The 27,652-nt window shown below is 38.3% G+C and overlaps 1 protein-coding gene across 8 annotated transcripts in view; it reads right to left on the minus strand.

Annotated features, from left to right (window-relative positions):
- LOC102217419 (inositol 1,4,5-trisphosphate receptor type 1-like) overlaps positions 1-27,652 on the minus strand; it is an 84,452-nt gene that overhangs the window by 3,575 nt on the left and 53,225 nt on the right. For all 8 annotated transcript variants that reach the window (XM_023324873.1, XM_023324870.1, XM_023324872.1 and 5 more), the window contains 15 exons: positions 24,850-25,033; positions 24,484-24,734; positions 23,456-23,656; positions 23,263-23,373; positions 22,989-23,084; positions 22,627-22,770; positions 22,387-22,494; positions 22,111-22,303; positions 20,440-20,562; positions 15,664-15,839; positions 13,338-13,502; positions 11,023-11,212; positions 10,839-10,931; positions 7,114-7,253; positions 5,081-5,246 (listed from right to left, as the gene is read on the minus strand). In XM_023324873.1, coding sequence (XP_023180641.1) covers positions 5,081-5,246; positions 7,114-7,253; positions 10,839-10,931; positions 11,023-11,212; positions 13,338-13,502; positions 15,664-15,839; positions 20,440-20,562; positions 22,111-22,303; positions 22,387-22,494; positions 22,627-22,770; positions 22,989-23,084; positions 23,263-23,373; positions 23,456-23,656; positions 24,484-24,734; positions 24,850-25,033 — 2,341 coding nt within the window. The remainder of the gene's footprint in view (positions 1-5,080; positions 5,247-7,113; positions 7,254-10,838; positions 10,932-11,022; positions 11,213-13,337; positions 13,503-15,663; positions 15,840-20,439; positions 20,563-22,110; positions 22,304-22,386; positions 22,495-22,626; positions 22,771-22,988; positions 23,085-23,262; positions 23,374-23,455; positions 23,657-24,483; positions 24,735-24,849; positions 25,034-27,652) is intronic.

The following is a 27,652-nucleotide window of genomic DNA, read 5'->3' on the forward strand; positions in this document are numbered from 1 at the left end:
TGTTTAGGTTTTATGTAGGTACTTTGGCTCTCTCCGATGGTCCAAAAAACATGACTGCAGGGTTAATTGATCTCTCTGAATTGCCTTTGCTGTGAGTGTGTACAAGCTTGTTTGTTTATCCTGTGTGTCTCTGTGTTTCCTTGCAATGGACCGGCGACCTCTCCAAAGTGAACCTGCCTCTCTCCCCATGATAGCTGGAGATAGGCACCAGCTTCACCATGACCCTTCAAGGATAAACAGGTATAAATGACGGATGGCTGACTTATCAGTGAAAATTATGCAATTTGTAGTAAACTGTGGCCAAGTCTGTACGGTTTGGGTGTAAACAAGCTCGATTGTTTTAAGCATGTTTTTAGTGTTAGCATCTACGACCCCAGAGTGTTTCTCCGTTGAGACCAGGACAGTCTGGGAACAAGGCCGTCTGGTGCAGAGCTTGTTGTTCTTTTCATGATTACAATTGTTGTTTATGACCCAAATCATATCACATTTAGTGTGAAATGACAAGCCTGGGACTGTATTACCAAATGGTTCAGAGTGTGTATTTAGTGTGTGTTTGAGTAATGAATTGCTATTCAGAGACGCAACAAGAAATCAACAAAAATAAAATAAGTTTTAGATAATTCTACATTAACCATTGACTACAAAAAATGTTATCCTTTTCCAGCTTTTGCCAGGTTTTCAGAAACAATGACAACAAAATAGTTATTGTGTGGCAAAAGGCACAAAACCTGTACATTTTAATAAAATGCTATGTCCTTGCACTCAATAGTTTATTTAAAAATATCTAGAATGTGACATCATTAATAATTATTATCAATTGGTTAATGTAGTGTTACTATGCAGGAGTGTTGTAAAAGACTAATCCCAGTGCAACTTCATTTAAACACAGAGCGCCACAAAAAAAAAAAAAACAAGAAAAAACCCCCCACAAGTTTGACTTAGTCAAGAGTTAAGTCCTTTTCAGTCCCAATGGAATCTGGTTCTGGTCGGAATAAAATAAAGGACAACCAGATTCATTGTGACTTGAGGATTACAATGTATATCACTTGTCACATATCTATAAATGCAATCAATAACCTATAGGACAACTACTGTATCAATCCATCTTATCAATCAATCAATCTATCTAAAGACTATACCTTGCACTATTAACATGAGTTCAATAGAGGCTGTTTTTTTGAAGTTGGATGGGTTTTACACTGTGTTTGAGCTGGAAACTGTCAGTCAGATATGGCAAGCCTGATTGCAACCAATGGTCTATCAATGGTTTTTTTAGTAGTAGAACAAGTTTATTATCTTGGAGCGTTAGCTTCTCTATAGGGAATACCAGTGTAATTTGATAGAAAATAATAGTGACTTGTTTTTTTTTAAGCTGTCCAGGTGTGTTGCCTTTCAGCTTTCCTTAAAATATTGGTAATATCTCATTTCGTCTTTTTCTCATGAACCCAATACTGTCTACCGTCTTGTCTTATGAGCGACACATGTCGTTATACTCCCGTTAAAGTATGAAGAAGTACGTCCTCTGGCTGATTACACTTTTTGTTTAGCCAAGTCATGCCTGGATACGTTTACAGCAAGTAATTAAGTAATCAGGTCTTCTTCCAGGGTGAGGGAACATCACAAATTCCTCTCTCAAGGAGAAGACAGAAGGAGGACGAGTCAGGCTTTTCACTTCTGTGCTTCATTCCTTTTGCCTTGAAACTCAAACCTTGGAATGATATAAGACTTTTATAACCTTGCTCCAGTTGCATGTTGGCAAACCAGTTAGATTAGCTAATTGTTGTACACAGGGATCAAGCTAGCCTCCACTTGTAAGACAAGACAATCACGGTATATTTTGCTAGATATTACATGTTTGGTAATATATATCGGTCAGAGATTTGTGTGGGACTGATACAAGTTGGAAAAGACAGTGCATGGAATTGAAATAAAATTGCAGCTAAAACCATGTTTTACATGCTGAACTGCTATGTTGAGTTGTCAAAATCATTTTTATTGTGGGCCACATCAAGATCATGAATGTTCTCAAAGGGCCAGCTGGCAGAATGTATTGATAAAACTACTGATTAACAAACAGTTAAAATATTATAGCGTTCTTTGCATTTAATGAGTACTTCTTAAAAGGGCAGAATTCAAACACATTGTGCCCTTTTACAGCAAAATCAAGCAACTATGTTACCGTCAGTTGTTATAAAATGTTGTCACTCAAAAGAAATTTGACTTCATAATTTGCCCCTGTCTCTTTAAGAGGCTCTTTCAGATACCCCACTTCCATGATGTCATCACAAATATTCATCTCAAATAATAATAATATATATATTTTAACACTGATTTAACTCTAGAGTCTAGTAGGCACATTATGTGCTATACAAATAAAATTAGATTTTGATTTGACTTGAGTTTTATACACGTTGTTTAGAGAATGTGTTCAGTATCTTGTTTAAAAAAGCAGGGATAACTTTTCATGAAACTAAACAATGAAACAGTGTTAAAAAAACACCAATCCTCAAATTGCAATGTTTAAAAACCTCAAAAGAAAGTGAAAATTGGTATGAGCAAGGATTGGTGAATCTCTAATCATGAGGAAAACAACAACATATAAAGGTAAATAAGACATGTCTTAATTGAAAGCTGAGATACCAACATTATAATAATTAAGCCAACAAAGTAATTCTCATAATTAGGAGAATTATAGGATGGTGTGATGCTTAGCAATTCATAACTTGGATCTCCTGCATTAAGAAACTAGTCCTGTTTCCTAACTGTTTCCATGGAAGATGGAAGTGAGCTACATCTGTTGCACGAAGACAAGACAAATTCATCTACAGGTAAAAATCTGATCTGTGTGTGCAGGATGTACATGGAGTAATTCAATCATTCGCCACAAACCCCATGAGATCTACAAACTGAATAGAACACACTGAGAGACAGAATGGCTTATAAAACCAAGCCGGAGGACGTCAGGCGACTTAATTCCTGCAGAGATCAGCTCCTAATCTCTGCATCTCCTGTTCTCTTGTGGTCCTTCTGGAAACCATAGAGACAGCAGCTCCCCCCGTGGCCTGGCCTTATTTAACGTGACTGACTCACAGCCGATGGCTGGCTGGCTGACATAATGCTGTTCTCCTTCCATATGCTTACCACTTGTTCTGACTGCCATATGCATGCTCACACAAACGCTCCCATACTGCATGTACTCCTGTGCTCACACTTGCTAGGGTTTGGATGCACACGCTGTTTGACATGTACTCCTTGGAAACATGTTTTGATCATATCAGGACATGCAGATGAAAACTGTTTAAAGCAGAAAGGCAGTTTGGCTAATCAGTGGAGATGCGCAAAAACATATGGTAGGGGAATCAAGAGTGTGCATGTGATTGAATGTGTAGGAGAGAATGTGTGTGCGTGTGAGACAGACATGAATTATGGAGGCGAGCAGAGTGGTGGCAGGAAGCTCTCATGACTCAGCCTTCGTTGGAACGACAGTATAGTGAAAAAGAGGGAGGAGGAGATGAGGGGGACTTCAGCAAGCTACAAAGACCTCTACAGACCTACTTACCAGAAACCACCAATACAACCTGGAATCTGGTGCTCTAGCTTGGAAATTTGGGAATGAAAGGAGTCAAGTAGAAAGCCCTTCAAACAACAGAGAGTAGCCGTATCACTCAGACATGAGTCTGCACTTGAAAGTTACTGATGATGCTACATGTGCACAAGCGTATTTCAAAGCCTGAAATATAATGGAAATTTCAATCTACTGCAGCAAATATATTTAAAGTGGTTTGAACTTGTAGGTAATAAAGCCTAATTGCAGTTTCTCTACAAATTAGAAGGCATAAGATGAATGAAATATTCTTTTCTTACTTCTAAAATGTTATGTGATGAAGACTCTTGACATATTGGCTGCCCAATACAAAGTTATTGATGACTTCTATAAGAAGGTAAAGGCACAAAAATTCATTGTTTCAGAGCTGCATCCAAATATTTAAATGGAAAGCTGAGAGAGAGGAAAAACTGGGGTAGAAGAAAACATGCAGATGTTCATGAGCTACAACTGTAGCATTCCTTTTGAAGTTGCAATATTGTTAGAAGCTCCTTATCTTGGTCAAGGAAAAAAAAACCTGAATTGTTGTTCAGTAGTCCAAAAGCCAAAATAGAAATATAATTTCAAAATTAGAGTCATAGTCTGGCACAAAACCCAGATTTCAGGTTTGCTGTGAGGTTTCCACAGTTAGTGATGGTTTGGGGGAACTAGGTCAACTCCTGGTGTTTTCTGAAGTTCAAAGTCAGCAGGTCCATCTAAAGCACATAGTACTTCATGTTTTCTTTTGCTAACCAACTATTAAGATGTTGGTTTTATTTTTAGCAGGACTTGGCATCTGCTCACACAGGCAAAAGTGCCACAAGCTGGTCTATTAACCATGGTGTTACTGTGCTTGATTGGCCAATAAATTAAGCTATTTCTCTGAGGACCCAAACTCCTGAGAGAAACTGTGGAACATTGTCATAAAAACAATTTGAGACTCAGCATTTGGCCCTGTGTCTTAGCCCCTTAAATATATGAGCTATGATGAGAATGCACCCAAAAGAAAAAATCCTAAATAATTATTTCCAAACAGCAGCAATGAAGACATAATTTAAAAAACTGCTTGTGTCATAAAAGCTAATTCTGTATCCGGCTATTTCACTGCTAATGGTAAACAGTACATGGTAGTTAATAATCGGTAACCGAGGATAATGTGTGCTTACATGAAGCCAATCCCGAAATACAAGTCGTGAAAGACAAGGGGAGTGAGTGTTGCTATGAACTATCTGCAGACAATTTTTTTTTAAATATAACATTTTATTAGGAAATCACACCAGTTTGTGCAAAAAGGCACAATACTGCAAATTTCCTCTAAAGCCAGTAAATGCCAAGATATAGAAGAACTCCTCCAGACTTCGACACACCTGGTAAAGATGTGCGAAGCATAAGCTCCCTTTAAAAAGTGGAAAAATCCAACCAATAGATTTATTCAATTGGGATTTTGCCAATAATTTAGTCCATTCTGACCCACTACAAAAACCCGAACACACTCACCACAGATGAAGCAGGTAGTCTTCAAAACTTCTTCTTTCTTCTGTTTTTCACTTCTCAAGTCGGCAAAGGTGTCGATGATGACACCAAAGATGAGGTTGAGGACGATGATGATGACCATGAAGAAGAAGAGCAGGTCGTAAATCACTCTGGCTGCAAACAGTGGCTCCTAAGTGGAAAAAAGAAAATAAGGGTGCAGTGTGTATATCGGTATAACAGAAAACAGATATAAAAAGAAAATGAACTGACGTGGTTTCAGTGAAGAAAGTAGACCTGTTTTACAGATTCACATGTGGAGATGATTATTTGAGTTAAAAACGAGGTTAAGCTTGGTTGTCATGGATAGAAATGGGGCAACAGGTGCTAACAGAGGCTAACGTAATAGAAACACCAGAGAGTTAACATGATGCAGTCCCTCTTATGTGAACCTTATGTGTTCAGTCTTGGATACATGGGTCAAATTCAGACACTCATTTTAAATGGAGATGTGGAAACTTTTTTTTTTCTTTTTTTTGACACCTGTGGTACAGACTTCTAAAGAAAAATCCTAAATTTGACATAAAATATTTTTTTATTTCTGTAGCATGAAAAGCTACCTCTTTACTTTTAGTGCATTTAATTTTGGGGGAAATATCCTATAAATACGTAAAATATTAACCAAATTACCAGTGGCAGGCTAATTGGAACACCTGTCTTAATACATTGTACAACAGAGCATCACTTGGCTTTCTTTTGTAACATTTAAAAAGATTAAAGTACACAGACAGAGGGATCTTTCACCACTCCCCTTTGTACAGAATCTACATCATTGAGTCCTCTTATGATTTATTTTTTTCAGCTCACCACACCGGGTTTTCATAAGGTTTACATCTGAGGACTGAGACGGCTTATTTTTTGTCTGATGGACCTTTTCTGTATTGATTTGATCCTATGTTTTGGATCATTACTCATTACCAATTCCAAAACCCACACGAGCACAAATTCAGTACCTGTTATAACATCTCCAGAACATCTTTGGAACCCAGCGAATAAAGTTTCTTAATAGCGACCCATTTTTGTGTGGTGAGCTTTTCTTTTTCTACCAAAGAAAAGATTGTAGTTATAGTCCCAGAAGCATTTAGCAAACAATCCTCACTAACAAAAATATTAGCAAGGGAGGAACAGAAAATGTTATTCTTTTCTTGACATGGTGGCGGAAAATAGCTTTAATGGGGACATGCTAATCCCCCAGATGCCACTCTGATGCAGTTCTTGAAGAGACATTTAGTTTTTGTGAGTCTTCATCACATTACCCTGTCAGTTGGCAAGGTAATTATGGGTCCTCATTCAGGTCAGTAGCTAAAACAAATGGCCTTTTTTGTCATGTTGTGCTTATAGTCCAATGTACCAAAAAGTTATGACTAATTAGAAACTCTGATCAACTTAAAATAAGAGAAAAAAGTCCTTCAGAAGAATATTTCTAAGCAACTAAAAGGGACACCAACATGTTTTCCCCCACTGAAAATGTAGTTAAAAGGTGATTTTTACCACATTTTCAGTAAGAATTGCTGCTGTAGTGCAAGATTATTTTATTTTACTTCTTCAACACATCTTTACCAGAGTGCCAACAAATTTGCATCCGCTTTTATTAAATGCTCACCAATAAATTTCCCTACCGTCCAGAACAAGAGTACTGACCAACTGTGCCTTTCTTCAAAAGTCTCAGCCGACATTTCACATTTCTGATGTGAGTAACAGTGTGTTGCAAAAAGGGTGAGGGAGCAAGTCACATCCTCTTTTCGACGTCATTTGTGGTTCAAGTTGAATTCAGTGGAAATCTATTTTAAAGTTTCATTCCCTAACACAAGCCAGAGGCAGCGCAGCTGTTGGGAAACATTGCGAAAGCTCCACGCTTTTGAAATAAAAACAAGCTCGGTTCACAATGAGCTCAGAGCCAACTCACATGACTTGCGCTGCAGCAGCAGCAGAAACAACACCCTCCCAGGACACACACACGCACACACGCATGCCTGGAACCAATTCAGATTGGAATTTACCTCCTTAGAAGGTTTGCGGAGAACATCTCCCACACCCCCTCCGCTCCTCAAGCCATGACTCAGCACCGTAACTATACACATGAGCAGAGAATCGCACGTCCGCTCCATGTCGTTTTCATCCTCACCGTCGATCCCAAACTCTGAGGAAGAAAAAAGAGCCGAGATATTTTAGTCAATTGGAAAAAGTTTTACAAGAACTGCAAAAACAAAGCAATCGCAGTATAGGTACAACATTGCTCTAGATTTTTATTTTATGAACTGGTGTAACTGGACAATCAGGAAGTTAAGGACTTTGTGTAACATAAAAAAGCCATGCACAAAAGACTGCATATAAGCCTCACTAATTTCACTTAATCAACACATTATTATTTTTTACATGCACCAAACATGCACTCCTGTTGTTTTTATGACCAAATGTAGCTTTAATGGTGATATTTTAAGGAAAACAAGATCAAGCAAATATTATCTTTATTCAAAAACAGTCCATAAATCATCACCTTGGTTGTGATAATAGGGCATAGTCTGGGCATGAGTCAGTAGCACAAGACTAATGGTAGGATCACTTGTGATTAAAAAGCCATAAACATAGGTACAGCATGTTTGCTATTATTGCAACCATATTGATTACTACAGTTACAATAAGATATTTTTATTTTGATTTAAGTCAAAATTAGTACGTCAAAATGATTTTTAAATGAACCATGTCTTTGATAGAAACTGTTCTCGGCTCAATTTTCATGACTCGATACATGCTTAAAAGAAAACTGTTTCTTGTTATTTTGCAACTGAAGTATTGCATAAACATGTAGTGAGTCCTGAAAACTGCAGTGGTCAAACGTCTTTTAAAGATGCCTCAATAACAAGTAGTCACAGGTCAATACATAGCCTAACATAATTCCCAAAAGTATTTGAAAAGACAGTTTTTTCACCACATCTACTTACATTTTTGATTTAAAGAATATTTTCAATGTAGCATGCTGAATTACTGAGACTCCATTTGCAAAGGTTTTAGATGGAATACAGCTTAACTATGATCCATCAAAAACTTTTACCTGGGATTTAGTGGATCTCAGGGTTGAATCTGACACAGTTTCGTTTGGCATAATGATTCATAAACAGGAAAAGGTCTGGTGTTGTCCTAAGCAGCTCCAGATCTTATTTCAAAGTCTTGGAATAATTTGTGTTATTTGGAAAGATAATATCAGGATTACCTCAAGACTCTGTGCTCGTGACACTTTTATTCAACATCTACATAATCAACATACAACTTTATATTTTTGTGTCACAACTTGAAAATAGTCCATTACAATTGGTTAGTGTGTCCATAATGTTAATGAGATGATGGGTCAGAATTTCCAGCAGCTTAGCATCAGACAGAATTGTTTTTGTTACCAAGAATGCAAAGTTAGAAACAAAAAAATCCCCTAAACTGTATGACGGTTAAAAGAGCACATTATGCAAACAGTACTATGTGTCATTATAGAGTGAGACCTCAAATTTAAACTTTATTTTAAGGCTGTGAAGTGCTTTATGGACCAATAAAAATCTAACATAAGCAGTGAGTTGAGGACTGGTAAAATGTGATCCATTTTCCTGGTGTTGGCCAGAACTTTGACAGCAGCATTTGGGACGAGTTGTAGCTGGTAGATTTTTTAAGGGACCTGTACGGACACCATTACCTCATCCATAGTATTTCTGTGACCTGTTTTAATGGAAGTGCTTTACTCTGGCTATATTTAGGGTGGTAGTCAGATGATTTTTAAACAGACTTTATATACATTTTTAAGGGTTTCTGGTCAGGTTTGAATCATGTAACTCCACAAGTCTTTAGAGACTCTGTGTCCCCAGGACCAAAACTAAACACAAGAAGGTTGACTTTAGTTTCTATGCTATTCAGCTTAGGAACAAACTCCTTCAAAAACAGCTTTGCAGAAACTGTGGGCTCCTTTAAATCAAGTCTGAACACATCATCGCTTACAACAGTTTTCTTATAGTCAGCAAAGGCTACTTAGTAATTTTTTTTCTATCATATCTAAGCTATTTATTTGTCAAATTTGCATTTTAATGTCTCTTTTTTATGGAGCATCAATTTTCAATCTTGTTCTTTTGATAAATTTTGTATTATAATGTAATTGTGTTTTTTCTGTCCCATATCTCCCCCAAGAAAAGCATATTGAATTAACTTGTGTATAAATGGTGCTAACAAATAAGTTAATCTTTTTACACACAGCCATAACATAGAATAGACACACCAACTAACATTAGCACTACTTTTCAATTGAGCTAAATGTAATTACTTCCTACAGGTTATGAGAATACGTTCACAGTATCTATGAATATGTGATGCACCAATTAAAACTGCACTTCATAGAAAGCCTTTAGATGGGTTGGTTCCTCACAACTCTTGTTTTTTCACAACCAGAACAATTTCCAAGCTGCATAACTTGTCTTTTTTGTGAGTGAAAAGTGGAGTAGCCTTTCTTCAGCCAGCGTACAGGCAGTGTGCAGCAACACAATGTACAGCATCACAACGATTTATATGGAAATGGAAATCTTTCCATGTAAATTTATATTCAAATGGAAAGAAGTTTCTCTGATGTCTTATTAAAGCACTTTAAATAGCAATGGTTAACTTTTTAAGGTAGACCTTGATAGCAGGAAGTGGCCTACACCTAAAATAGAAATGAATTCCCACTTTAAGTTGAAGGTGTAATCTACTGATTTACAAGATTCCCTGACTTTGTTGCATAACCCCACATTCCTCATGAGTCGTGTTTACATGCTTTGGCTCCAAGTGTGACGCCTGTTAGTCAAAGCAACAATGTTTTTGTTTTGGTGAAATGTGAAATCTGAATCAAAACAGTATATCGGCCATCTTAACATTAGAAAAGGATGGCAGTTTAATGCTCCTAAAACAAGACTCGTTGAAATTACATGTTTCTATGCCCAGTTTCAAGGTTGTGGGTTCAAAACTTTTTCTTGGCTTTAGGGAACATTTTCTGTCTTCTATGTAGGTAAAATATAGAAACATTACAGCTGTGGGCTAGTTCGTAGATAGTAGTTGTCACAATTTCTTTTGCAATAATTTTAGACCTCATAAACTTTGCTGCAAGTCTTTAAGGTCACCGAACAGCCAGACTGATGGAAGGTTTTAGGGAATTTACTGTTTTTCTCTGGGATGCAACAGTTAATTAATGTCACATGCAGGTCGACGAGGTCGCATGTGAACTCTTTGGATCAAATTCCAGTTATGCGACACTCATGAGTCACAAGCAGGTAGGTGTGCCTTGGTGCCAAAATGAAAAACATAGGAAGACCAAACACATAAAAAAAATATCTCACAATATTATTTTTCTTTCTGTGGTCTGATAAGTCACTTCTCTAGTATCTTCCTCTTAACACATGCCGATTTTACAAGCAACTACCCCTTTCTTTATAAAATTATTCAACAGCCCATTTAGAAAACACGGAACATGAAACCAAACCCGAACCAAACCCTTGTAAGTGCTCAAATGAAAACCAACTTTTCACCCTGAAAATTTCAACTCAGGGAATAGAGGTAGTTTACTTCAAAAACTGACATGAAAACCATAATTTATAGGCTTCTTGACTACCCTCAAACATTCAGAATTAGGTCTAATTTAGAACAGTATATCCTTAAACCAGCACTGACTAATAAAAACTCTTCAAACAGACAGAATATGATGCATCACATTATTAAATACCTTCCTGCTGAGCACTGTTGCTGCAGTTCTCATTAAGGCCTCCTTGACACAGTCCTGTGTTCAGGAACTCCCCAGTGAGACTGGCTCCACTTTCTATAAAATAAAAGCATAACAATGCACAGATTATAGTGACATCTAAAACAACAAGGACAACTGTGACAAATGGACTGCATTGTCTCCTTACTTTGGGTTGCATTGGCAATACGGTCCACCTCTAAGATGAAGTCATCTTTGAAGAAGATGTAGCCGACGATGGAGAACAGGTAGACCAGGATGAGAGCAAGCACAGCCGTCAAAACGATGGAGCGTCCGTTTCGGGTCACGCTCTTGATCACATTCAGCAGGGTCTCTTCTCTGTATACCAGGTCAAACAGCTGCAGAAAAATAGCATGGATTACAAAGCAACAGAATTAAGAATCTGTAAAATGAAGAAAATTATAAGTTCTGAGAAAAAAATGCTTTGGTTTTTCTTCGTAAATTTAGCTTCCCTTCTTAGGACACACAAAACGCTCTGGTCAGTATGAATCTTATGGCTTGATAAAAAATTTTATGATCTATGTTCTTCTTGATGTTTGGCAATTTATGGTAACAATGGAAATTTTACAGGCAGGTTGAGTGGTGAACCTGCAGTCAGCTAATTGTCCAATTATCTAATTGAATGATGTAAACTTTTTTTTTTTTTAGCTTTATAGCATGTCATAATGTTATTCCCTCATCAAAAGCATATCTAAAGTGTTGCTTTGATGTTTTCATACATTTGAGAAATCCTTGAATCACCCTAACCCTAATCACCTGTGGTAGTGGGTGCCTTAGCACTTTCTCCGACAAAGCACCACCTATTTCCACAAAGCTCCTCCTTGGAGCTGCAGGCTCCAAGCTCAGCTTCCGCCTTACAGAGCAACTCCCTCACTCAGCTCCTCTAGACTAGCAGCAGCGGTGATTAGCAAACACCTGGTGAAACTGCACATCTGCTGACCCTGCCATATGAACTACTTATCAACTCAACGCTTCTAAGAACGGTTGTAAACGGCATCATGGAGTACCATTGTTGTGATGGCATACTTAAGGCAAGCCTCTTAACAAGACAGAAGCCAATTTTAAGGTGACAAATTGCAAAGTAAAAATTCTTTCAAGTTATGTTTGATATATACAGTATTTTTAAACAACAGAATGTAACAACGTTACTTTACTGCGCTATAAAATGGCACTATGTGCCTGAAAAATACATAATCCCGCCTTTTTAGCAGAAATGCTGATTGTAGTTTTCAAACAATCGTAGCTTATAGAAGTGATAAGTCTGGCTCCATTAGTTTCCAGATAACTGTCCTCGTTTTTTGTAAAATATTTTCAAAATGTAGCAGACCAAATTCAACCAGCTTAGCAGCAGTGCACAAGATTAGGTTGGGTAGGCGCTATTTTCTACTCTAGGCTCCAAACAGATAAAACTCTCAGTCCATCTTATACTTCCTCTGGCATCTCATTACTAGAGGTTTTTAAAGCATAACTTTTAGAAAACCTGTGTATACATCGGGACTGATAACTAGCCCTTGCCTGCTGTGAATTTTAAAAACACTGGCATTATCAATCTGAAAGGTTATTTAGAGCTCTTACACCTTGAAAACTACAGCAGTAACATTAAAAAACTTCCAAATAAAACATCCCTCCATTCCAGAGCAACTGTGCCTATTTTAAGAGACAATAGGTGAGAGGCAGATTATACTCTGTACTGTTGAGGATAAATAATCTGTGTTTTCCTCTCTGTCTTTTAGCTATTTGCATGTTCGTATATGCATAGGTGCACTCACATAGATCACATGCACGCAAAGCTAAAGCTAAAGGGAATGACATGTTAGGAAACACTCTCAAAGCTAAGGTTAAAGGAAATGACACACTAGGGAAAGCCCTCTTTAGGGCGTAGCTTAGACAGAGGCTAAAGAAGGGAATAACAAACTGTTGTCTGATGCCATTTTGCTCTGCTAACCCATAAGGATAGCATGAACAATGGACCAGTTATATTTTGCTATTCATAAATAAAATTAATGAATTCCAACTCACTGACTCTTCTTCAACCTCATACATTATGAACCTATCATGGAGAAAGGATAATTCTCCACAGTACAGATTGTTGGCATATCAAAAAGACACACAGGACAAACATGCATGCACTCACATCCAACAGCAATTTATAATGACAAATTATTCTAACCTGCATGTCTTTGAAGTATGTATGAAGAGAATGTGCAAACTCAGCAGAAAAGCCATTAAAAAGTTCATATTTTGAGGCAAAAATGCAAACAATGGCACAGATAAACTAACTTTTTGGTTTGGACCAAATTAGCCAAAACTAAAAGGCTTTAATTTCCATTTCAAAATTAATTTTACCAATCCATTTAACCCAAAGTCATTTGCCTTTTAAAAAGGGGAATGTGTACATGCCTATGAAAGTTGATGGATTTATATCCTGCAACAAACATCCTACGATATACTGATCTGTCTTACCAGCAGGCTGTAGAAAAAGACATGACCAAACACTCCCAGGCAGCAGATGATGAGGTAGAGGAGATGATAGAGGAACTCGAAGTCCATCACCATGGCTTTGTATCCTCGTGTGAAAGTCCCTCGGTTTCCAACAAAGCTTACCAGGAAGATAATTTTATTACAAACCTACAACAAAAAAGATAATGTTTTGTTATTGTTAATGCCAATGAGGGATGATAAATCATTAGTACGTACTTCTAATTGGCATCCTATTACTGGGTGCTCTACCGTAGGAAAAACGTGCTGACATCAGTGACGGTGAATTTTGAGCCTAATGAGGGCACACTATTAGATTTATTCCATTTAAGAAGCTCAGTTATCTGTGTAGATTAAGGGATTGACAAAAACCCGGTTAATACATCTTGAAAGGGTCCTGCTTGAGAAACCTCACTTCTTAGTTATATATCTTTATATAATTTAACCCACTTTCTTTCTAGGTGGTGTGGTGGTGTGTGTGGGAGGGTTGGGTTTTTACATACTGGAAAATTAGGATTTTGATCAAAAATAAAAGGAAGATCTAAACAAATATTTAAATGCTTAAGTTTGGGTATAAATCTTTGGCTCTAATTCAAGAGTTCTGAATTTGTAAGAGAGAAAATTATAAACAAACATCAAAATAAGGGAGAAATCTGACCACCTGCATATAAACTAGATTTCAGAGTTACCAGGTTACTGCAGCACATGGCAACATCTCTGGTTTCTTGTTTGACCCGCTTTTTTTGATCTCATAACCTGCATTTGTTTGTACTGTACATGTCAACAAAGGGACCCAAAAGAAAGTCAATTATTATTATTATTTTTTTATCTTAGAGTATTAGGTGCTTTTAGGAGCATTTAAAAAAACAAGTACTAGCAAAGCTGTAATGTGATTTCTGAGGTCCGGCTTTGCATCTTACACCAGGCGACACAGCACTGGCAGGAGGAGCTGGAAGGGCAGGAGGGGCAATGAGAGGGGCATGTGTGGTTCTGGCCTGCCAAAAGACCGTTAGCATGGGAGGTGAAAGAAGAAGTGGAACTAGCTGGGAGGAGGTTTCTCAGTACTTGAAAGTGCATACACTGGTGACTTCAATTCCATTTCTCTGGGGAAAATTAATTTTAAACCACACAGACATTTTCTCACAGAAAGCATAAAGATGAAGAATTTTAAATAGTTTCGATCAACAGTATTCAGTCATGCACAGAGTTCTGTGAAACCAGCCAAGAAAATGGCCGTGCACAAAAACTGACAGATGGGACATAGAGAGTGTTAACCAAAGAATCAGCTAAGAATCAGAATCAGCTCTGGCCACTTTGGATGAACTGCAGAGAACCACAGCTGAATCTGTCAGTAGAACCAATATTGGTTGTCTACTGTATACATCTTCTTTGGTGGAAGAACAGCAAGAAGAAAGCCATTACTGAACGACTTCAGTTTCCCCAAGCCATGTAGGGAACAAAGCAATCATGTGCAAGAACGATCTTTGAACAAACAGAACCTTTTAAGATGCATTTAAGACTATGTATTGAGGAAAGAAAACTTTCCATATTACTCTGAAAACTCCATCTCATGATGAAACACAGCATCATGTTTTAGGGATGTTTTTCTTCATAAGGGTCAAGGAAGATGGTCAAGGTTAATTGGAAGATTGGTCAACTAAATATAGAAGGTTCACCTCTCAGTAGGAAAATGACTGTAGGTATGCAGTCAGTGTCACTATGGACTGGGTGTGTTTGAATGGCCCAGTCAAACTGCAGAGCAAAATCCCACTGAGAATCTGTGGTGAGACTGGGAAGCTGCTGTTTATGGATGCAAGTCATCCAGTGAGCCTGAGCTTTTTCAAAAAGAAGGATCGGGAAAACATATCTACGTGAAAATAGCAGGCAAAGCAAAGACATATTCAAAAAGTGATTCCACAAGGTATTTATTCAGCACTCCAAACTTTTAAGATAATCTTTGTAAAAAGTCTGAAAACCATGTACAGCGTCACACTTACCCACTAATTTTGGTTGCTCTATCACATGAAATCTCAATAAATTATGTTGATGTTTGTGGTCCTTGCATGACAACATTATGAAACAACAAAGGATATGACTACTTTTGCATAGCTTATTGCTTATCCCACTAAGCAATTTTCCTCAAATGGAGTAATCAGTTACAGAAAAAATTGCTTAAGAACTAAAATGTATTTTTTCCCTTTTTGTGTCTAAATAGCAACACAAATCTACAAAAGATTACAATTAAAAAGCATCCAAATATAAACAGAAGTCAGTAGACTAAACACCACCACCAGGTTTTAAGTCCACTCACATTGAAAGCACCCAACAGGAAGAGCGTAGGCTCCAGGCCCACAGAGAAGATGAGACGGAGGATTGTGACAGCAACCAGGGCTAAGATACCCAGTGGCTTCGGCATGAGCAAAACAAGGACCAGTGCTGCAAAGAATCCCATCCACAGCAGTGCAGACAGATGAGGCTCCAGGATTCCTGCAGAACACACACACACACGCACCCCCCCACACCGACACACACACACACGTAAGGCAATTAACTGGGAAATGGCCAGACAGAACTCAATCATATCTACCAAAGCCTCCACAATAAAATGTGATTTTAAAGAATCTAGCAAACAACCCCTATATTTTACCTGCACTCATCATCAGGCTGAACGTTGATAATAATTATTTTCATTGTAGAGTGAGCGTTCAACAACTTTTTCGGGTTACAAGTTATGAGATTATGGCTTTATAAATGTTCACACACTCTCAAATATATACAAATATCACTAATAATTAGTTAAATTCCCATCAACAGGTTGCATAGTTCTTTATTTATTTTATTCATTTGCAGTTTAAAATGAACATGTCATAAGCAAAAGTCTTGAATAAAAAGTAATAGTTTGAAGAGAAAAAAATCTTATATTTTATAGTTGATGCCTCTTCCTGGCAAAATCTGTGAACCTCATTTAAATCTCATTTCCAGCTATAATCCAAGGTTGCAGGCAAAGTTTATAAAGTTTTAAAAGGGTTGAGGTCGAGGCCTTTCCAGAGTATTAATGCTGGTCTATTTTATCCATTTCAAAGTCAGCTTAGATACATCTGGGTTTATTTTATTGTTTGAACACCCAGTTGAGTCCAAGTTTAAACCTTCTTGCAACCAGAATCTGGAGGTTGTCCTCTTTTTTTCTCCATCTACTAGGTGGAACATAGCAGTACTAGCAGCAGCCACACTCAACACGATACTGCTACCACTATGTTTATAAGTTGGTATAAGAAAGCCTTATTTTGAAATCTCCAAGCATTCATGTCTTTGGGAGTCAAACATCTTCAGCTTTTAATGAGTCGCTTTTGAAGCAAGGGTTTCGTTCTTGGTAGGTCGCCTGGAAGTCCAGGTTGTGGACAGTGAAGTCTGTTTTCCACCATCTTTCAGTTTTGACAGCCTTGAACTTTGGTGGTTTCTGGATTGTTTCTATATCCAAGCCATTTTTCTTTCATCTGGGCCTTATTGTCTTGGTAACAAATGATTTAATGTTTGACACAATTCAAGCCAAGACAAAGGGCTAATTAATTAATTAGGTGTTCCAAAACCATATCAGAACTTCATGCACTATCCCTGGAAGTTGTGTCCATACCTGGACACCAACACATTTAAATGAGTTGCTATAACAAAGTGGTGTGAAATATCCAGGGAGAATTATAGCAGAAGCTTGTTGAAAGGCACAAAATATGCCAAATATTACTGTGTTTAGTGAGTGTGCATGTACAATATATTTTTGAGTCTACATGTATAATTTTGATTACTTCCAATGTGTGCACCAAAATCTTGATTGTTTTTTTTTTAATTGCTTAAGTTCTTCACTGTTTTAGTCCAATTAAGGCCTAGAAGTAATTTGACATTATTACCCAGAAACTGAGTTTTAGTTCAGTACCTTAAACCTCTCCTGCATTAGAAAGTATTTGATTTCAAAATGCGCAAGTTACATAACACCAAAAGGTGTATGACACAGTTTTGTTGGGACTGAGTGTGTACGTGTTCACACAAATCTTTAGAGGGAGCCAAAACGATCCTCCCTCTGATCCTGAACTAAATCCAGGATTAGAGCTTGAAACATGGCTTTCATTTGGCAATGTGCCCATCAAGCTAAAATTTTCTACCAGGTTTAATTTGCGTAAAAGCCGAGGCAACACTTTAGCATATCCTAAAAGATTACTCTACTGCATGCTTGGTCACAATCGAGATTAAAACCAGAAACAAGCAAAGAAGGAGAAAACTTCAAGGAGAATGAGACAGACAGGGAGCGAGAGACTGCTGCGGTTATTTATTTTTTTCCTTCTCTTGCCCCCCTCTGTTTCATTCCGTCCTTCCCCGTCTCTGGTTTTCTCTCCTTTCCAATCCCAGTGGAGATCACATGACAGGTGCCACTTACATAACAGCCTCTAAAAATACCTCAGCTGAAAGATTCATGAGGAATGAGCGGGGAGCAGCACGCAGCTCCTGTGATGTCGGAGACAGAAAGAGGCACGCTTACGTGCACTCTCAAACTCCCTTACGACTGCGTGCAAATATCTGCAGGACAACTGCAGAGCTGCACAGTTCGAAAGCTCGCGTGTGCTAAGAGTGTGGCATGCTAAGCAAACTTGCTCATCAAAAGCTGGTTAGTCATGCGTGCAGGCTGAACACATTGACCTAGATCTCTTGCTCTTATAACCTCCATTCTAAAGCCCTAAGTAATGGGGGAATGCGAGACCACAGAGTGCATGTTTTTTCCAAGTCTGTGAGAGCAAAAGAGTAGACCCGGGTCAGAAGCCATAATAAGTGCCTGTTTCAGCAGGTCAAAGGTATGCAGGAGTCTCACGTGATGTCACACACACAGACCAAGCTCCAGAGGGCATAGAGACACAGTCGGGCATGATTCGTGTTGCATAACAATTATTTTTGTGTGTGGAAACAGACAAGACCTCATGGCTGCCTAGTTTTTATTTCAGAATGTAGCACTTTTTGTTTTCAACCATGTTATTCACAAATACAAAAACAGTTGTACTCCATGCATGTTTTTCAACTTAGTTGTTGTAACTTAGTTACAACAACCAAGTTATTCATTTATTGTACTGGATTTTTTATGATAGAGGTCTCTAATGTTTCAGCTACAATGATATCAACCTAAAGGTTCTTCTGAGTCGCTGCTTAGACCAACTTTTGTGGTTTTCTAGATTAAAAACATAAAACCTTTTCTTCAGGTTTGTCCTACTAAAAGGTAGGTATGCATTCGTTTCATGCTTTTTGATCTGAATGTTATCTTTTCATATGATCAAAATAACTTTTAGACTATTCTCAACAATGACAATAGTGGGTTACTCTTTTTGTTTTCGAAAATGAATTCGGCCACGTTTAATGAAGGGGTTTCTGGATTTTCCTGTTTATGGCACTATTTATGATGAAATTAAAATGAAAACAAATGGATAAGTTAACAAAAGATGATAACATTGTGTTCGACCTTAAATTGAACTCCTTTTTCTTTTTTATTTTTTTAAATTTTGAAACCATGATTCATTTCCTTTCTGGTTAAAAATTACCCATTACTTTGAGTTTGTCTTAGAGATAAATTTCCAGTTAACGTTTGAAGATCAGAGTTGAAAGGTGACAAAATGGGAAAACAAATTTCAAACAGTACAGATAATTTTGCAGGACATTAGTCATTTACCAATTTAATTTTTGTCCCAACTGACAATTTAAGAAGGTTTACACACTACAGAAATTTTACTTGGAGATATTAATGTGGTCAAAGATATATACATGATGAATAACTTTTCAGATCATCATATATCTGACCTGTATGAAAACCTTGAGCTGCTTTAGATTCTGTTTATAGTAAACACGGCAGCGGTGCCATGTTTATTGTTGTTTCCATAGCACTGGAGGGCAAATATGACAGGAAGCAATGAAAGCTGCGGGTGTGTCTTAAAACAGGATAGTCTCACTCCTAATCCTGATCAGGTGATTAGATGTCAGTAGATCTGAATGTGGTGAAGAAAAGAGATCAGTAGGTCACTGCTGAAAATCAGCCCTTTAAAAGCCGGTTTTTGTGGGTGGAAACAATGCATGGTTTAAAAAGGTATTGACGTAAGAAAACTTTGTTGCAGTTTCTGATTGAATTAGTTGACTTTACTGCTTCTGCTGATTTTTAAAAAAAGGGTATGAAGCAGCAATGCTACAATCACTAACTTTAATGTCTTTTATTAGGATTTTATGTGAAAGTCCATCTGTAAAGTGTGCTCTGCATACAGAGGGGCAATTGTTTTAAGATACATCTTGATCAGTTTTGCACATCCACTGTCAGACTGAAAATAATCCACATTCTTTTTTGGAAAGGAGGCATCATGAACATCAACTTTCAAGTTTTGTCACATTCTGAAACAGACTGAGGCCTTGACTTTAACTAGGACACTTTGACAAATGTTTATTTTCCTTTGAGATTGTTGTATTTAGCTTCCAATTAACCCCAACTAACCTTTCTAACAATTGTGAAGAGAAACATCGCAACAGCACGAATCTATTATTTGGTGTTCAGAATGCTATGCAGAATGTGTTTTCTGCCTCTAATAGTGTTGTAAATGTAGTGCAAAAAGTTCTGTTCTGGTATCACCTGACCAGTGAACCTTCCTCCGCATGCTTGCTCGGTCCCCTAAGTGGCTTGAGGCGAAGCACAAACAGAACTTATAACGGCTTTCTTTCAACAAAGGCGTTCATTTTGCAACTCTTCTATAAAGGTTAGAGTTCAGTTAGTCTAGGTCTCATTTAGACAAAACACCCTCTCCCACATCTTTGACATGTCCTCTTTGTGTGCTCTGTATGGCTGTTTCATCACAGTATTAGCCTTTTTCTGAACCTGGTTACTACAGATGTCTGATTGCAATATCAAAAACAAAGAAAAAAGGAACTCAAGACTGAAAGTATGATCTCATCAAGACCTAGGCGTCTCCACTTCTCTTTTCGCTGCTTCTTAATTTATGTAAATATATTTGAAATTAAATATTTCACAGTTACACTTGCTTAAAAACCTCCTAATGGTTAGATGAGCATGACTGACCTCCATGTACCCCCTCCAGGGGGTAGAAGAAGCAGACCAGCAGATTCATGAGCAAGGCCAGCTTAAAGGAGATGTTGCTCCACACTGACATGTTTCTGGAGCACCAGTATAGCACTGGCTCGGCTGGGGAGGAGAGGAAATACAGTCAGTCAAATTGAATTGAATTTTTAGTTTATTTAGATGCCAAAAAAAATCCATATGTACTGCTTTTCATAATTAATAATATACTTTAATGATTTAGAGATGGAATATAAGTGAATTAAGTTTGGACATCTGAACAGGAGAAAACTAAGAAAATGTGAGAAAATAAACAAGAAATTTAAGCAACTTTGAACTCAGGTATAAAGGTCAAGTTAAGGAGCAGGTTCTTGGAATCCTGTCTTTCTTGACCTTTCTCCTCCAACCTACAGCCTGACTTTTCAGACTTTGTGAACTTGGCTTTTATAGGAAAAGAGAAACAGATGCAGGGACTTTTCAACGTCTATCCCCTTCGCTGAGTGAAAGACTAAATAAAGTTTGTGCGTGGGCACGGGAGTCTTGTATGTGGATTAGACTTGTCACAGGGAGTGGGTGTGGGTCGGGTGTGTGTGTGTGCACACGATCACGCACGCTCTCACTTGTGATTCATAAGGTTACTGTACAAAACGCTTCACGGCTCAAATGAGTTTGGAAAGCCCCTGTCTGCATTTACATAGCGGAAACATGCACTTGTACCACGATGATATAAAGGAGGGCAACAGTTGACCCTGCACATTGGTGCCTCTGCACAGCTGTCCACTTATCCTGCCCAGACTTGCATTCTGTCATCTATTAGTTCAGAAATAATGCACACATGCAGCAATTCACCAGTATATAGTCACCTGACAAAATTAGGACACTCCAATAAACCCTTAGTAAATGTTCACATATGGATGTCTAATCCAAAATTTTGGAAATCTGTAAAAAAAAATATTTTAATTGCACTTAAAAACCAAGAATTAAATACTGTATCAGTCAGTAAACTAAAGATAAAATGTATTTCCTGGGATTTGACTATATTTCAGTGCTTTGTCAGCCAGTGTTTGGTGGATTTTCTGGTAGGTTATTGGTCACAGTCATGTTGCAAAGGCAATTCCTTCTTTAGTTTTTTTTGTTGTTTTTTTCACATTTTCTTCAAGCACCCTCTGATCCATGCTAGAGTTCATGGTGGATTATATGATAATGAGCTGACCTGGTCCCGTTGCAGCCAAGCATCCACCAACCATGACCCTTCTACTTTTTTGTACAATTCACATAAAATTATTTTACTTGAGTGATGTAATTAGGAAATACCAAACATTTAATTTTAGACTCATCTGTACCAAGAACATTGCTCCAGAAGTCCTGGTCTTTGTCTACTAGATCTACAGCGAACCTTAGTTTGGCCTTCATGCTTTCTTAGACAGGAAAGCTGTTCTACTTTGACTTTCCATAAAAGTTAGATGTGTTTTGTGATTGAAAAAGCGCTTCCTGTTATAACTCTTTAGGGTTTTTGATCTTGTGGGTTTCTTTCAGGAAAGAAAAAAGTTAAAATGTGTTCAAAAAAAGTTTTATCCCATTAGTACTACTGAGAGATACTTCTTTTATACTCCTACTTTTACATTATTTTCTTCAAGATTTTCGAAATATATTGTTGGATATTATTCATCCTACCTCTCAGCTTCTTCTGCCAGTTCATCTCATTAAAAAGGTCTTCTGCTCGCAAGAAGAAGTCATTAATCTTGCTGCCCTGCTCGTCTCTCTCAGTTGTGTAGTAGACCCGCAGCTTCGACTCCGAGGTCAGGAACTCACAGATGTTGGGTACGGGGAACACTATCTCCTCCATGGTACGATCCTGACGCACAATCTAAAACATAGAGGCTCAAACAGTCACTCAGAGGGACTCCAATCCCTGTGCAACATTTAGCTTTAGGGTTGAGTGTGTCTGACCTCTATCTGAGCAGTATGCTTGGCGTAAAACTCTAAGGCCTCGTCTCCATCTCCGCTGCCACCTCCCGGTTTTAACATCATGGAAAGTTCTTTATTATGGCGTGCCAACTGCAAAGTAGCCAACAAGAGCAATTTTTTTCACGAAAGCAGCAGAAAGAAGCATCTATGTTTTCTCATATGTCATATGAAAGCCAAAAACATCATGATTTAATTAAGATTTTGCAAATATAAACATCCAACCTGGTGAGCCAGAATATAAATGTTATGTCCAACGTTTCGAGGTGAAGCAGCATCATGTTCCTCTTCATCTCTAACATCCTCTTCCTCCTTAATGTCCACAAACTCTACCTCACCCTGAAGATAGGCCTTCTTTATCACCTCCACCTGCGAAGACACATATTAATGTAGTTGGAAAACTATTCACAACCTTTACATGTTTTGGCAAATTATAACCCCAAATTTAATATTTTCCTTCCAATTTACATCTAGGCACTAGTTTGTGTCAGGTCCATCACACAAAAACCCAACGAATCATTGAAGTTTGAGGCTGTAACATGAACAAATACGCAGTTAAAGCAGAAGAAACAAGTTGAGTTTCTCACCAGCTCTTTCGGCTTCATGTTGTACAGGATCCTTTCTGCGTTCTCACTGTCATGTCGGCTCTCCATGATGGCGAGCAGCAACTTGGAGGCGTTGTTCTGGGAGGAGAGTTAAAGAGATGCTTAGTGAAAAAATGCACAAAGCACTCTCACAATAGTAGAAATAGAAGCACAATAGAAGCACTCTCACAATAGTAGAAATAATCAATAGCGGCTAATAGCAATAACAAAGCAACAAAACTTTAGATTTGGGTTTTTAGTAAACTTCCAGCCTCACCTTGAGCTCTAACACTAGATCCATCCGTTTCTTTCCAAGCGGATTGATGTCATTCAGAATCAGTGCAATAATGATGTCAATACCATTGGATTCATGAGTTGCAATACAATTCTGGAGGAATTAAAGACATAACATAAATAAATGTGGTATAGTGGGCTAGTGCAGTGAGTGTTTTTTTTTGCATTTCCTGTACCTGGTTTTCATGACAGGGGCCTTGGCAGTACTCCGTCAGGCTCTCCAGCGTTTGGTTGATGAGGGCAACGTTGTCCTCGTTGATGTACAGTCCCAGCAGGCCGAGGCCTCCGGTGGTGCTTCCACAGATGCAGTCCAAGAACTGCAAGGTCTCACAGACCAGGTTGTAGTTGTTCTTTTTGTTTTGATTACGAAGGAAGTTCTAGCAGAACACAGAAATTATGTAGGGATAATGATTAAAGTCAGAAAGTTGGAGTGGGAAATCCGGACTAATAACTATTTAGATTAAAAGCTAGTTTAAGAATAAGACAATGAATGAACTGTTCAGATTAATAATTATCTTACTAACAACATAACTTTAAATGTAAAAGGTATGGGTCTGATACAGGTACGTAGGAACACCAAGGTATTTAGACTTATGCTATTATGATACTTTCTGGTATAGAGCATAATAGTCTGACTCTTTCTGTTGCTGTACACAAATAAATGCTGAATTTGTGGTAATACACTGATACAAATTGATTTTTTACTCATTGTTGTCATATCAACTCATGCTGGAATGTCAATACAAAAACAATTACTTCTGCAAAAACATGAATGAAGATAGTATGAGGTCAAATGTGCTTCTTTAACATAATCTTGCACCGATCATCAGGTACGTTATTAATAGATTTACTGTCATAAACAGAAGTAACTTTAGTTTATCATAAGGCTTGAAATAAATAAATAAAAATTAAACCCACAAAGATAAGGAGAGAATCTGTTTTTTCAACACATGCATGAATTACTTCTGGGTTTTATTTATGCTCCAAATGCCTTACTTTATTTTTTCAGAACATATTGAAAGACGAAAGATAAGAAATTAAAAAAAGATTATCACTGTTTAGATCTATACAAATACAGTAAAAGAGTATACCTGACATTTAACTGAAGCAATTGTTGTGATAAAACCCATAAAACCCATAAATGATATATCGTCAGACATTAAAACCATATACTGAAACCTATCTGATACGCTGTGTGTCCCACCTGCAGGTCACGGTTGTGGTTCTCACAAAGTAACTGCAGGAAGCGAAGAATCGGCTGCATGATAACAACCACAAAGCTCATCTTTTCCTCCTGGTTCTTGGCCCCAGCGCTGGGCAGCCCATCTGTTGAGGAACAGTGGTCCTCTGGGTCAGCTTCCCGCCGGTAAGAGTTGAACGCCTTCTTGGTGGCAGATGAGGCCTCTATCAACTGCTCTTTCACATCTTCTGTCATCGACACAGTTGAATCTCGGGCTGCAGCAAAGTTGTGAAACAAAAAGTCATAATTTAGGTAACTATCAATTTACAAAGTATGATATCTGACCTGAAAAATTAATTACTGTTTTCTGCTTCTGATTTTACATCAGACCTTTTTTGCGAACCGGGGCATCTCTGTCCTGGTTGTCTTCGTCTCTTCTCTTGTTTCCTAAATCGCTCGTGTTTACCGTCACAGTCGCTTTGATTTCCTGCTGAGCCGACTTCATACGGTCGTAGAAAACCCGAAAGAACTTCTCTGAGTTCTTGTCATCAGTCAGACGGCAAAAGAAAGAGCGCTGGATACAAGGAAAAATATTGGAAAATTTTATGAAATAGGAAAATGTCATCGTGTTTTAAAACCAGAAACCCCAGAAATTCTCCAGACATGAAACAAAGTTGAATCACAACAGAAAATCGGAACTGAGCACCAAGACCTGCTGTTTGAACATAGCTTACTTAGCTGTACTGTAGTTCTGATCTCAACAAGACAGAACACCTTCTGAAAGTTTTAAAGCTGAGCAGGGCTTCCCATCCAACATCAGTGTCTAACCTCACAAATGCACTGGGAAAATGGCCAAAACCCCCATCAACATAAACACACTCCTAAAGCTTGTGGCAGCTACAGCTGCAAAAGGATGAGCCAACAACACACGCTAAAGTTCATTTGTAGGGGGACTTTAAATGAATGTATACTTTTGACAATATACTGTGTGCGTCAACTTTGGACTTAGAAATTAGCATCCCATCAAGATTGATAAGTTTGAACACATCTTAACAGGACAAACCTTATATATTTGTGGGTTTCAAACATGTTATCATGTAAAAGCTCTACAAAATGCATCAGCTACTGTATTGCCACAGTAAATCGGCACAAACGGTTTCACTTTCTGTCTAAGAAATCTTAGAAATAAAAGTTTTAAAGCACCTACAGCATTGTCCTAGTAGAGATAAGGCAAGGAATTTAATTAACACAAATATTGCACTTTCGGTATCAGTGAGAGCATGTTTTTATAATCAACACTTCTGGTCTGACCATTCAAGAGTCAAAACCAGTATCACTTGATATGAGAAAATAGGTCTTATCAGGGCCTTCGGAAAATGTTATACAACGGCCATGAAGGAGGTCCAAGATATGAGCGGGTTTAACGCCATGGTTACGGCTGCAGAATGGGGTCACAGAGAATTAGAGCACTTTCAAGCTTGCCAGGGACGATGTATACAGCGTGTCCCAGTCCACAAGGCTGTTGTTTTGATTATGTAAGAGCTGTTACTGCTGCAGTATATGGAAAGGTTTTTTACCAGCCAAAGCAGCCTTGCCACACTTACAGGGTGAAAAAAATTACATAGGACAAGCGGGAGGGAGAAATCTGGCCTACTTACACAGATCGAATGGCAGAGATGGTGTGTGGGGAAAGCGAACGAGGAAGAAAAACTGACTATAATGAAAAAAAGGGGATGATTAAGTGAGGGGAAATGAGAGCAAGAGATAGGGAGGGACAGAATGTTATCAGGCAGTATTTAGGCCACTTCTCAAATTTTGTTACATAACCTTCTGTCTTTCCAGGTTAGACGTAAGGCTGGACAACAAAAGAAAGACACAAATTATAGTCATCAGGTTTCCATTTCTCCTTCTCCAACAAAATACTTCCCGTGCCTTTGAAATTAAAAAGGGCTGTATTGCTACAAGGCTACAAAAAAACAAGCGAGTCTAATCAGCTTTTTGACCAAAGTACCTTGAAGAAGAAAAATGATAATCAGAACTCGCACTTCAAAAGGAGACCTGCAGCTCTGTGCCCCACCCTGGCCATCCACCACTGAGCTGCAGACCTCCTGCACGTACACACTCTGCCAAGTCTCACAGACAAGGAGATGGGCAGCGTGGGGAGAGCGAGAGAAACTGAAAGCCAAGACAAGGCCATCGAGCAATAAACAACCTGATGATAGACGGGAAGCGCAGAGACGGGATTAGCTGCACCACTGACAGTCCAGCCAGAGTTTACAAGTCCAAGCACGCCTGTGGAGGGTATGAACATGAAGGAGGTGGGGGCTAGTTATTGTCATGCATGCTCATATAACAGGGGCTGAACAACGAGGCACGGCGCGATTAACATACATAGACCCGACCACAGGAAACACAGAGAACCACTCATCCTTAAGCATTACATAACTAACACAAACAAAAATCCTTGTACAGTTTAAGCACAAACAGGCTGGAGATTGCACACACCAGTACGCCCACTGACTTTTGCACTTGCAAAAAAAAATTAAAAAAATGGGTCAGCTGTCTCTGGCAATCAGCGCATGCCAGTTTTGAAAAGGACACACCCACAATCGCACACATGCCCTAAAGTTCAGTCTTCTCTGTCAGCCATTTTTATTCTTATGTAATCAAACTGGTTTTCCACACTATGTTTAATCAAAGCAGAATGGCTCCTCTGTAGGAAATGCCAGATATCACAGATATCCAAAACAGTGTGAGAATGCAGCAGCATGCCAGAAGGGCCTTCTCAGCTCTGTTAGACGATCATGTTCCACTTTGGTAAAGGCTTGTTAGTTTCATTCCCCTTTAAAGAAGCGAAATGTGCTGGTCATAATAACATTTTCATATTCACCTGCAGCCCAGAAGCCCCAAATGCAGTGCTTTGTCAAAACTCAGTTTCTAAGAACTACACTGTAGTGCGTCACCGAAACAAAGACAATGCCACAGCAAAGGCTAACAAAAAAAAACAAAGCGACCTAACTTTCATTTTTTGATTTCTTCAGAAATGCTTTTGACAATGAATCAGAAGTGAGAACCTTAAACTTTCATATCAAACCACGCTGCTGCCTCTGTAGTTTTGACGTTTGTCCTGAGAAGCTCATCGACAAAATCCGTGCCACTGCTTTCAGAACGGCCTTCTGCGTGTTTTGGTAGG

This window comes from Xiphophorus maculatus, chromosome 20 (genome assembly GCF_002775205.1).
Source record: "Xiphophorus maculatus strain JP 163 A chromosome 20, X_maculatus-5.0-male, whole genome shotgun sequence".
Lineage (NCBI taxonomy): Eukaryota > Metazoa > Chordata > Actinopteri > Cyprinodontiformes > Poeciliidae > Xiphophorus > Xiphophorus maculatus.